The following is a 13,476-nucleotide window of genomic DNA, read 5'->3' on the forward strand; positions in this document are numbered from 1 at the left end:
TTCATAGCCCCAAAGAAACATTTAGGACTTTTTCTCTTGAAAAAAAAGGCAAATAAGGGTGATCATTATAAGTGTACTCAGTGAAGCTTGGTGTGGAGAAAAATAAACGAGTCTTTCTTTGTCTTTCAAAATTCTGAACAGTGGGGTCATCCAAGGAAGCAAAATGTGTGGGATTCAGAACAGACAAGAAATACTTTTTAAAACACTGGCAGAGTTAAAACCAGGTAATCATGCTGACATATCCTGATGACTTGTTTGCTTGAATGGCTTTAAAAGAGGCAAATTCATGGAAGATAAAAGCCCATTAATGGCTACAATCATAAGCCTGACCTAATGTGTAGCACTCATTGAGTCACTATAGTTTGTAAGAGAGTTGGAGTGGTTTCAGCACACATTTTTCTCTAACAATCTTCCTGAGTTAACATTTACTTCACTGTTCAAATTTAATACTTGACAAATATTTACAAGAAGATAATTTGAAATAACAATCTGTCTCACCAAATTGCAAAATATTTTTTGGGCCAAATTTCTTTCACAATGTACCATATTTTTTGGATTATAAGATGCACCTCTCCTACCCCATCCAGTCTAAAAGTGGATGAAAATTTAGGTGTGTCTTATCAACCGAATGCCAACGTTTTGGGCCTCCCAAACCCTTTGCACGTCACATTTTTGCCCTCCCCGGCCTCCCAGAAGCACATTGCAGGCAAAAAACAGGCGCGCTTTTGGTGAAAACGGGCCATGTGGAGCGCTTCTGGGGGCTTGGGAGGGCAAAAACGCAATGTGCTAAGGGCTTGAGAGCCCAAAAATGGCCCTGTTTTTGGCAAAAATGCGTCTTGTGGAGCACTGCAGACTGCTTCTGGAGGCTGGGGAGGGCAAAAATGCGACACATGGTGGCCAAAAACTATTTTTTTCTTGTTTTCCTCCTGTAAATTTAGGTGCATCTTATAATCCTGTGCGTGTTATAGTCCGAAAAATACAGTATTTTTTCCCCTTAAATTGTTCTGTAAAGGTAAAATTTCCAATGTCTGGAACTTCTGAGGAGCCTCTTCTTAACAAATATTCTGTTAGTATATGGATACTGAAGAAGGAATGTATAATTCCAACATTTCTCATTTTATGGTTCTTTCTCCCTTGTCAACAGATCCCAAGTCAGTGTTAGGGCAGCAAAAATAGGATGCTGTCTATCAAATTGGCTGTCAGCTTTTCTTCCCAGAATCCTTTGTGTGACCAAATTTCGGAGAGATTTTTCTCCACTAATACTCCCAACCAAATAATACTCCCACTACTTCTCCACTAATACTCCCAAACTTTGTCATAATTCATCACTCTATAGTAGGGATAGTCAACCTTTTTATACCTACCACCCATTTTTGTATCTCTTTTATAGTAAAATTTTCTAATTGCCCACTGGTTTCATTTTCATTTCATTTTTCATTTTATTTAAATTTATAGGCCGCCCTTTTCCCTGAGGGGACTCAGGGCGGCTTACAATTAATGGGAAGGGAGTGTAGGACAAAACACAAGAAAGAAAAAATGTGAATAATAAAAAAATAAACCAATAAAACACAACATTCATTCAGCATTCGGGTGGGGCAAAGTACAGGTCTTATCCCCAGGCCTGACGGGATAGCCAGATCTTGAGGGCTGTGCAGAAGGCCTGGACGGTGGTGAGGGTACGAATCTCCACAGGGAGATCATTCCAAAGCGTAGGAGCTGCAACCGAGAAGGCTCTCCTCCGCGTAGTCGCCAGTCGGCACTGGCTGGCGGATGGAATTCGGAGGAGGCCTACTCTATGCGATCTGATGGGACGAAGGGAGGTAATTGGCAGAAGGCGGTCTCTCAAATAGTCAGATCCACTACCATGGAGAGCTTTATGAATGGTGAGTAGCATCTTGAAGCGCACCCGGAGATCAACAGGTAGCCAGCGCAGCTCACGGAGGATCGGTGTTATGTGGGCGAACCGTGGTGCGCCCACGATCACTCGCGCGGCCGCATTCTGGACTAGCTGAAGTCGCCGGATGCTCTTCAAGGGCAGCCCCATGTAGAGCACATTGCAGTATTCCAGCCTAGAGATCACAAGGGCTCGAGTGACTGTTGTGAGTGCCTCCCGATTCAGGTAGGGCAGCAACTGGCGTACCAGGCGAACCTGGGCAAATGCCCCCCTGGTCACAGCTGACAAATGATGGTCAAAAGTCAGCTGTGGGTCCAGGAGGACTCCCAAGTTGCGGACCCTGTCTGAGGGGTATAAATTTTGACCCCCCAGCCTGAGTGATGGAACGTTGGCCAAATTGTTGGGTTCCAGAGTAATGGTGATTTATAAAGTAGGGAAGTAACTTTACTTTATAATATTTATAAAGCAGAATTACAGCAAACCTCTACCGCCCACCATGAAAGCTGGAACGCCAACTAGTGGGTGGTAGGGACCAGGTTGACTACCACTGCTCTATAGAATTGTTTTTATTTTATAATATTTATTAATTTTATAGGTATAATTATTCAACCATTTTTGACTTCTTGGTATAAACAGGAATGCCACAAATAAAATCTGAACTAAAAAATCCCTAAATGTTGTCTTGACAGTGCTATTTAAAATAATATTTGAAATGGGTAATATAGTCTCTCCAGAATTTGAAAAATTGGAAGAATTTTGAGAACGCAGTTGATTTTGTTACAGTTTATCTCTTTCATTATAATTTCATTTCATAACCTCCAATAAACCAGTAGGCATCTTCTGTAAAGAAACTATAGTGAAATGTTAATTTTTATAAAATATAGCAATACCACTTAGGCTTAGATACTGTTTCATAGTGGTTTACAGCCCTCCCTAAGCATTCACAGAGCCAGCCTATTGCCCCCAACAATCTGGGTCCCCATTTTATTGTCCTTGGAAGGATGGAAGGCTGAGTCAACCTTGAGTCGGGGAGACTCGAACTGCCAAACTGTAGGCAGCCAGCAGAAGTAGTCTGCAGTACTGCATTCTAACCACTGCACCACCACAGTTCAAAATATGATTTCCATTCTTTTACCAATTCAAACATGTTAGGCAACATGTTGTGTGAATATGTAAAATTTGTTTCCCTTCTCTTGTACTTATTACAGGTAGCCCTTGACTTACAACAGTTCATTTAGTATTCAAACTTCGAATGGCACTGAAAAAAGTGACTTACAATTAGTTTTTGCACTTACAATCATTTCACCATCCCCTTGGTCACATGATCAAAATTCAGGTTCCTGGCCACTGATTCATACTTATGATGGTTGCAGTGTTCTGGGTGGTGGTGGTGGTGGTCACGTTAACTCTTTTTGTGACCTTCTCAATAAAAGTCAAGGGGAAGCCAGATTCATTTAATAACCTTGTTACTAACTTAACAACTACAGTGATTCATTTAACAAATGTGGCAAGAAAGGTCGTAAAACGGGGCAAAATTCACTTAACAACTGTCTTGCTTAGTAACAAAAATTTTGGGCTCAAGTTTGGTCTTAGGTCAAGGACTAGGCTTTATAGTTATGGAAAATGCAAAAGATTTACAGGCCCAATAAAATGACATTTGCATAATAGTTATACATATAATCCTTTTTTAAGGACAGCTGGCTTCCAACAAGCAGAGTCAACAGACAAGCCAGCAATAAAATAGTAAGTCACAGTCACGTCTCTTTTAATGACTGCAGATGAGAAGTAAGGTTAGAATTCTGACATGGTCATGTGATGACTTACTTAATGACCATGCTGCTTAGTGACAGAATTGTTACCCCCAATTGTGGTAGTTAAGCAAGGGCTACCTGTAATAGATAATTGGAGGAGAAAGTCTTTATTTACAAAGATTTGGGGCAATTATTCAGCATATATAATGGGCTGCAAACAGGAATATGCTTAATTAAAATTGACATGGTTTAGTTGCAACTAATTACTGACATGCTTGCATTAATATCTCAGAGGAAATGGAAAATGCTATTTTTCATGCTCAGTGCTAAATACGACTGATGAGTAACGGCACCACAATAAACGTTTGTCCAAGTGCCCCCCTATTCTTTTCTCGAGGCAACTAATCTAACTTTGCACTGCAAAAATATTCATAAATATTCTAAAAAGAAAATATAGGAAAAGACACGTACTGCCTGAATCACTTCTAAAATGACTAAAATCTTCCTACTTTAATCACAGTTGGCTCCAAAATATTCTATATCATTTCTGGCCACAGTTTTGATTCAGCTTTAGATTGTATGATTTATATTCCCTTATTCTTTAAACAGTAGGATAATTCTGTTCTTCAGTTATTACAAACAGTCCCTAACCTCTGGCAAAGATACCTGAGAGAGAAAGGAGAATAAATGAAATTTCAATGAGAATTCTAATAAAAATGGGGAATTGTCTTAAGATCAGTTTCAATGTCATCACAAAATTTATCATTTTGAAACCAAATTTAAATATAAAGGGTAAAGAACACATTTAAATAAATATTCATGTATTCTTGCTTGCACTTGCAGGTGTAACACACCAGGAAATCCTGTTTTAATTTGAAATTATGCTCTTCTGTTAATTTGCATATGCAGAATCAAACTCACAGTGTAAGTATAATACCAAGTAGATAAGATTCCCCCCATCGAACAGTACTGTTTTATTTTTAACACGAGCCTAACATTAAACTTAAATCAGACTAGTCTGAGGTCAGCATCTATGATTATTAGTTGTGTCATTTTCCGGCTGCTATGCTGAACTATTTTCCATCCAGCAGTGCAATTTATTGGAGGTTTGCATCTGACGTTTATGTGCAGGGCAAGCTGTCGTAGGCATTCGTGCAGAAAGAATAAGTTGTTCCTTGGTGGAGGTTTGCCTACATGCAAATTTCTGCCATTTGCGTGCTTATTGAAGCATAAAACATCCATATGTGGCTCCATCAAAAGCGAATGTACGTAGCTCAGGATTGAACTATGGAGTCCTTAGTGCTCTCTGAGCTTAGTTGTTTGCAGATGTTTCGTTACCTGACTAGATAACTTCATTAGGTAACAACATTAACAGTACTTTGAAAGCCTGAAAGTAAGATTCGTCTGCTGTCACTGTATGCGCTTGCATGCACGGAACTATCCCCCCTGCACCCCACCCCCACCCGGGGTAGTGGTGGTCCACAAAGCCAGAAAGGTTGAGGAACTTTGCTCTAGGCAGCATTTTTTCCTCTCATCCATCAAGATTTTTCCCACATGGCAATATATTATCCAACTAAGTATCATCATTCACGAAAAACATGAATACTAGAGTTTGAGAGAATCATGGCAATATTAGAGATAATTTTATGAATATTACATTGAATATTATGTAAAATATTACGCATACCTTCTGGCTGTGCAATGGAATATTCAGAATCTTTGGCATTAATGCATGATCCATGACATGGATGGAAAATGCACTTTGGCCAAAATTGGCATCTGTTATATACTAAATTGCTTGTGGGACTAGTTTAATAACATTATGCTATTTATGTACTCTTTTAATTTAATCAAATTATCATCTAAGTAGTTAGTATAAGCAACAGTTCAATAATATCCTGTATGAAATGACAAAGAAAGAATATTTGTACAATATCCTTGGGGGGGGGGGATAGGGATAGGTACAACTTGACTTATGACCGTAATTGAATCCAGAATTATGATCATACATTGTGTTGGTCCCCATGTGAATGTGCTAGATTTTACGACCTTTCTTGCGGCAGTTCTCAAGTGATCCTAAGGTTGTTAAATGAACACCACAGTGTTTAAGCAAACATGTTTAAGCCAATGAACGTTTGTTGTGTGAAATGGAAAAAGAACCCCCGTTTCTGGCAATAAATGTTGCAAATTGTGGTTGTATGACACTTGCAAATGGCTGTAAAAGCAGGCCAATTGTCAAATGTCCAAAATGCAAATACATGACTGCATGTGAGCGGAACTGATTATCATAACTTTGAAATTGGGCCATAAGTAGCTCTAAGAAGATCTGTCGTAACTTTGCAAGAGAAGGACTTCCTGCAGCACTATAGCCTTCAGTTGCAATATTGTTGCTCAGGGGGACATTAGTATTTTCCCATCTTTTCTTCTGACTACTGAGGTATACCAGGATTGGCAAAAAATGTCACTAGAATTCCAAATTTCTCTTTTTTCAAATTATTGGAGCTGCCAAAAATAGCTGTTGTAATATTATTCTCTATCGTAAGCAATTATATAATGATTTTTGTTTCTGTCTGAGTTTTGGAATGGAGAAATCCAGGAAATAGTTATCAACTCACTGTATTTGAGTACTCAGAGTGAATGACTAAGCAGTGATGGAACAATTTTCTAGGAAGATTGAAGGTTTCGGGTTAAGTAGGTTAGAAGCACCAGATTTAGGGAAATAGGTTAGAAGCAGCAGATTTACTGAACTAAAAGTTGTCTATAGAGAAATGGCGAACAGAGATATTTTTCAAGGATATAGGGGAGCGAAGAAAAAAAAGTCTATGTTATCTCTCTCTTCTTTAATTTACTCCATGTATTGCAGATTTCCTTGTTCTTTACAACTTGTAAAAACTAACAACATTCCAGAAGTTCAATTTGGCTAATGCTTAATGCATGCGTCACACTCTGTATAGCAGAGCGAAATGTGTGAATATTTTCTAACACTGTGAATAATTTTCTAAAACTGCAATCAGCCACGTATACTCATTCATGTGTGTCAGAAGTTAAGATTTCTGAATTTGAAAGGGATTATTTTAAAGTGAATAGTTACAGTGTTTAGGAGCACAAACTACCCATAAGACAGAAACTCCCTAGCTTGCCAGTACTTGAATTTAAAATAAGATATGGAGGAAGTGATTCTGCCCACTGATTTTAGATTCAGCTGGTGTCAATAAGTGTTACAACATTGTGTTCTCACAGAATATATTTCCCAAATTAGGAGATGAGTCTTCCCTATTGACATTTGTAAATACCACCGGATTTCAGCTACCCAAGGATTAAAAATATATTTAAACAAGCTTGGATTAGTAGAATAGGAGAACAGAATTATTATCATTGCAGAAAATACACAGCACATTTCTTAGTCTGAACACATATGAAATCATATAGATATAATAAACATCTTACACTTTTTAAACAATTTCTAGAGAAAATATAGGCTTTTAGGCAATATTTTAAAATTTTACCTGAGTTATCAATATAACCTTATAGAAGAGATTATTTGTAGTTCAGGATTGAACTGTGGGGTCTGAGCTTGATGGTTTTCTTATAGACATTTTATTACCGAAATAGGTAACATGATCAGTGCTGCTGAGCACGATGTTATCTAATTTGGTAATGAAGTGTCTGTAAGAAAACCATCAAGCTCAGAGAGCACCAAAGATCCCAAAATACAATCTTATGCATATCCAACCAGAGGTAAGGCTTACTCACATATAAATGTCATAAGAACATGCTGGCCAGAACTGATAGGGAAATGACCTGGATATGCAAAACACCTGGAGGAAATCAGGTCATTTAACTCTGGTATAGGTCTCAGTGAACCAAACAGACACGGTTTAGAACTATGATAAGTATTTCTCCCCAAATAAATGATAACTATTTCAAAGGAAGGCTTTTTCTTGCACATATATATTCATTGCACCTGACTATACACCATTTATTTCCTATCTGTTAAAAATTACCTGTGACAAGTTCTCTTACTTCTGCATCAATTGACTTTCTTAGCAACCGTAAAAGTGCAGCTATTCCACCAACATTTTTCATTGCTATCTTATTTTCATCTGTAGATTTCCCAAATACCAAGTTCCGCAGTGCCCCACAAGCATTCTTCTGAACTTCAAGAACTCTGTGGTCTAACAGGTCAACCAAGTGCTTGATTCCTCCTAACCTGCACACCTATAAATTATATTGAATAAAGGATTCAGTGAATATGTAAAGTTGAAATTCTGGAAAAATACATTTTTTCTCACACAAGTTGCACAGACCAAATTTACTTGTCTGCCTATTTAATATTTGGCATTTCTGGGGGATATACATGAATTATGGTATTTTTTGAGGTATAAGACGCACCAAGGTTTTGAAGAGGCAAATTTTAAAAAAAGTAGGTAGGTAGATAGAGGGATAGAGAGGGAGAGAAAGAAAGAGTAATATAGTAGGTAGGTAGGTAGAAAGAGTAGTTAGGTAGGCAGGTAGATAGAAGGAGGGAGAGAGGGAGAGAGGGAGGGAGGGAGGGAGAGAGAGAGAGAGAGAGAGAGAAGATAGGTAGGGAGAGAGCGAGAGTAGGTAGGTAGGTAGATAGAAGGCTAGCGAGAGAGAAATACAGTAGGTAGGTAGGGAAAGAGAGAGTAAGTAGGTAGGTAGATGTTTCCAGGTATATTTATCCATGTGCTGGAGAAGGAAATAACTGATGAACCTTAAGACTTTGTTTCTGCTGGCACAGCACTTGATCAATGTAATTCTTGTCAGTTAAAAAGCTTTCCAAAAGGAAAAAAAAAGTTTTTGCACTCTGCAAACGTCCGAAAAACGGCCCGTTTTTCGTGAAAACGGATTCTTTTTTTTCCAAATAAAAGGCATGGATAGCCTTGGGGGGGGGCTTGCAGAGTGCTCGGGGGGGGGGGGGGAGAAATTTTTCACTGTTTTTTGTCAAAAAATTGCATGCATAGCCTTATGGAGGCTTAGAGTGCTGCTGGGGGCTGGGCAAAAAATGGCCTGTTTTTTGCTCATTTCTGCCTTCCCCAGTCCCCAGGAGCTCTCTGAAAGCCTTCATAAGGCTATGCACAGCCATTTTGATGAAGGGGGGTGGGGTTTCAGGCGGCAAAAAATGCTATATTCAGTGTATAATATGCACCCAGATTTTCAGTCTCTTTTTTGAGGAAAAAAGGTGCGTCTTATACTCCGAAAAATACGGTACACATATTTTAATAAAACCGATTAACAGTAATTTCATAAACATGCTTGGCTGCATCACAAATGTTTAGAGACACACTTTTCTCAATCTTAAAATCTTTCATATGATTATAAAAACAATATTCCCAATTCCTGGCCACACAAATATTTGGCTGTTCTGACTGCAGATGATGGAAGCTTTGGTGTAACACTTCTAAAAGACAACATGTTGAAGAAAGCTTTTAGGGAAAATTATTTTTTCAAGTATCTTTATATTAACGAAGGGAACTGCAACATGCACTGTTTGAAGTTTGTGGTTTGAGATATCCATAAAAGAGGCATTAATCTGAATTTTAATCCCTATATAGTATATACATATAGTGTATCGTTTTTATATGAAATATCACCTGCTAGTGGTTTATAGATATATGATAATAAACATGGCTTTTTCAAATGTTCCAAGCTCAAAGCAAAGGACATGATATGTGGGAGTTTTGTTTTTAAGATTGGAATCAAATACAGAGTTTTATTGCAAAAAATCAGCTGCTTCTAATCTTTTCATTCCAGATGTTTCAAGTGCTGTCTGCTGTTCTGAACTTTGTGATTAGGATCCATCCTCTCTCCATAAGTTTTTCTAGTTCAGTCAGTAGAGCAGCAGACACCTATTTTGTACTCAGTGCTATTGGTTTGGAGTTACTGTAATGGACAGATGTAAAGAATGGAGTGCTGAAAAGAAAGTCGCAAATAAAGATTGCTTGCAGCTACATTTCTGCCAGCGTTTCTGGATACTTTTTTTTTTAATGTTACTATCAGCAATGAGTACATTGTTTGACCCTCTTACTTTCACAGCCTCTGAAATCTTTCATGGCCTTTAACTCAGACAATTTATTCAATAATTATTCACAATTAACAATGTGCTTCTTTTGTTATTATGGTTTGCTACACAGTCAGCCAGGTGTTCAGACTTGATTTGGAATTACTATCTACCTATTGAGACTTTTCCAAGGACTTGGAATAGATAGATGTGGATGTTTGATATCATTGCAGGTTGTAAATTGTTCTGAGTAAAGCTGACTGTTGCAATCTACTAATGGTGAATTTTGTTAATGCCAATGGTTTTCAAGTGGTACTCCATTAATTTTGGCATTGTTGTTATTATTATTAACAGTAATATATTAATTATCAAAACCTAAAGATAGGTCTCATTTTGTCAATGCTGCAGATATAACTAATTTGAAGGAACTTTGATCAAAATGTTATGGGAAGACAAGATAATCTGTGCTACGATCTACAGGAACTGGCCAATTTAAAAAAGACAGAAAACAACATAGGAATGAAAATAATGTAGTATTTTTTTCTGTTTGCCAAGATGACTTGTTTATCTCATACTGGAAAGCAAACACTGGAAATAATGTAGTTCATATCATCTCGGTAATTCATAGTGTTTCTCCAAACTCAGGTAATCTCAAGATTAATGAGTAAATCCCATCTCTGTATAAATATACTTGCTATTTGAATCACTAAGAATAAAATCTAAGAAAACATTTATGTTTTTGTCGTAGAATTTGGAAATCTGTAAAACTCTATGCTGAGGTTTTTTAATTCCCCTGTAAATAGAGAAAGCATGAAAAACAATACTAGAAGCACCTTTCAATTTGTTTATCTTGAAATTTGCTTAATACACACACACACCCCTACATACATACATATATTATATACTTCCTTATATAAATACTGCATTGGGAACATGAGAGAAGTGTCCAGAGAGATGGATTTCTTCAATGTTTAAGAGGAGGCAAATAATACTGGAAAGCATACTTTCAGTAATTCAAAGTTAAACACTATTCTTTGTACTATTATTTTCCCTTTCATATATTCATAAATTTCACTAAAAACTTCATAAATATTCATACACTTGTTTTAAAGAGCTACACTGAGAGAGAAAATTGAGATTTTAAAAATCTCCCCATTAGCCTTATATGCAAATATTTAGAAAATGTTCCACTAAAGTCGCTAGGGTTGGCTTCTAAATATATGAGCCAAATATTATAATGCTAATAAGGGAAATAGCTAATTACACAATGGTTTTCTGGTGACCATAATAAAGCTTCAAAACATGCTGCATTTCCATTACAGGGTTTCTCAATTCATAGTTTACAGTGTCTAACCTGATGTGTATTTCAACGTTAAGCCGTATGTTCTAATAGTTATGAAATATCCTTCACTAGCAGTTGATCAGTAAGACCTGTTCCATACCTCAGTTTTTATTTTATTATCTCCAAAGCACAGGTGCTGTAGGTAGGCTGCAGCGTTGGCCTGAACTGATGGGAACTGGTGCTGAAGCATATGAATCACTTCTGGCAACTCTGGATCCCGCCATGCAAATTCTCTTCAGTAGATAAGAAAATTCAAAGGAAAGAGTGAATGTATTGTTATTTTATGAGATTTAGAAATTAGCCCCTAAGAAAGGTGGGTTTGGGGATGTGTGTCATGTAACATTTGTATCCAATGATAGTTTGAATATTTGGATATCAGTAACTGAACTTAACTAAATTACATCAGATGTGAAGAACTAAAAATAAAATTGAAGGAATCACTTAAGGATTTATTTTTATTATTCTAGTGCTAATTGCATGAAACTAATTAAAGCATCATTTATACTTGCCTGGGATCTTTCTGGATGCTGTCTATGGATGGAGATCTTGTTGTTCCTTCATCAGCAGGGACTGCATGTTGCATTCTGTTATAATTCGATTCAGACATCCGATAATGAAGTGACCTATAGGGTTCTGCGTAGGTAACTGTTGTGTTCAGCGCATAATTATTTCTTTGGTATGTAAGAGTGCTACGCTGACTAGATGATCTTTGTAGATTTCCAACACCTGGTATACCAAATAATTATGAGAATACTCCCCTGTACAATTAACAAACATACCATATATATAGATACCGACATATATGCTTTGTCATTGTCTTCCTCGTAATTCCTTTTCAAGAATGTTAAAATTATCTTGAATGCTTCTCTCTCTATTGGTTTGTGAAGAATGAAGCTAAGCAGAAGATAGCTGTGACCCTAAAATAAGTTGAAATCTTCCTGCATCAGACTAATGCAGTCTTTCTCAACTTCAAAACTTCCAGAATTCCCCTAGCCAGCATGCTGGGGGGGGGGGGGGGGGTAGGGAGAGGAGGGATTCTGGGAGTTGAAGACCACACATCTTAAAACTGCTGAAGAAACACTGGATTAATGGGTCCTAGGTTCATCATTATTTTCTCTGCTGAGCTAATCAAATGCTTATGAGTTTTAAAGGCAATAAACCTATCCCAGTACTGCTCTCATTAAATATATTTGGAAATAAGCATTGATCAATACTCTTAAGGTTTACTACTAAATAAATATCAATAGTATTGTTCACACAGTGGAAGAGGGCTTATGTGAGAGACAAATTCCACAATGCCTTTTCTCATATTGTTTGCCATAGATCTACAATCCTCAAGATCTTGATGGGATTCAAAGGAGAGAAATAGTTGAGGTACTTCCTTCTGTGAATTTCCTTAAGATATGTTATTTTAGGATGCAAAATACAGTGTTTGTGTAAAAAAAATATTTTGAAGTTTAATTTCAGTACTGATCGACTTTTTAATCTCTTACACTTTATCTTCCAAATGGGTTAGTCATAAAGGTGATAAATAGAGCTAAATCCAAATTTAGCTCTTCTTTGAAGTTAATCAACTGAAATTAATGGAATATAAATTAGCCATGACAAAAACTGGATTTGGTCTGCAATATATAATGCATTTAGTTAATGACTTGTTTAGAACTAGAATAAATTAGGCCTACAGTAATACTTTCCTATATTTTCCTCCCTGCAAATCACAGCATCTGCTCCAAATTTGCTTTGCTTTGGTTTTTTTAAAAGCAAAGTACTATTTTTTCACTAAGCCTTCACACTAAACAGTGTTTAATGTTTACATTGTTTTATACTTTTTATCAAAACATAGGGATATTGTTTCAACCTCAATAGTTGCCTTGAGCAAATTATCTCCAAATCAGCCTACTTTATCCTATGTTTCTGGATGAAAGGTGGACTATAAATCTAACCATAACAATAAGAATATAATGTTGGTATAGATGTTTTAGGACAACAGAGAAATAACAACTTCAAAGTTACCTGAGCCAGTTCGATATAATGCAGTTTGGGATCCTTGTGGTACATCACCTGTTCCATGGCTTGGACTGTGGTACACTGGACTATAATAAGGTCTACCTTCATAAATGGGAGTGATATGTAAATCAGGAGATACATTAGAACGTAACTCCTGTCCAAGTTGACTATGTTGACTAGCATATGAACTCCTTAAGCCTACAAAAGAATAAAACATAAAAAAATAATAAATGGCAATTACCATGTAGGATGATTACCATGACTAAACTTTTTTCTTTCTCCAGGTTTTTGTCAGTGCTTGGGGAAAAAAACAAAACCACAAGAAAAGTTCACAGCCCCCAAAAAGGAAACACTGAAGTAAGTAGGAAATAATTTAAGCTAAATAAATTCATATCCAGACTTACAGACTTTTGGAATGAATTGGCATCCTGTTATTTACTGCCCTTTATTGCTCCTAAAA

General features: G+C 36.9%; 1 protein-coding gene across 5 annotated transcripts in view; it reads right to left on the reverse strand.

The window, feature by feature from the left end:
- Positions 1-13,476, reverse strand: part of PKP4 (plakophilin 4) — a 139,695-nt gene that overhangs the window by 25,592 nt on the left and 100,627 nt on the right. For all 5 annotated transcript variants that reach the window (XM_087710262.1, XM_087710248.1, XM_087710253.1 and 2 more), the window contains 4 exons: positions 13,023-13,214; positions 11,519-11,735; positions 11,110-11,242; positions 7,650-7,863 (listed from right to left, as the gene is read on the reverse strand). In XM_087710262.1, coding sequence (XP_087566388.1) covers positions 7,650-7,863; positions 11,110-11,242; positions 11,519-11,735; positions 13,023-13,214 — 756 coding nt within the window. The remainder of the gene's footprint in view (positions 1-7,649; positions 7,864-11,109; positions 11,243-11,518; positions 11,736-13,022; positions 13,215-13,476) is intronic.

This window comes from Thamnophis sirtalis, unplaced genomic scaffold (genome assembly GCF_051295495.1).
Source record: "Thamnophis sirtalis isolate CommonGarterSnake01/CBP01778 unplaced genomic scaffold, rThaSir2_p1.2 scaffold_1, whole genome shotgun sequence".
NCBI classification, from domain to species: Eukaryota; Metazoa; Chordata; class Lepidosauria; order Squamata; family Natricidae; genus Thamnophis; species Thamnophis sirtalis.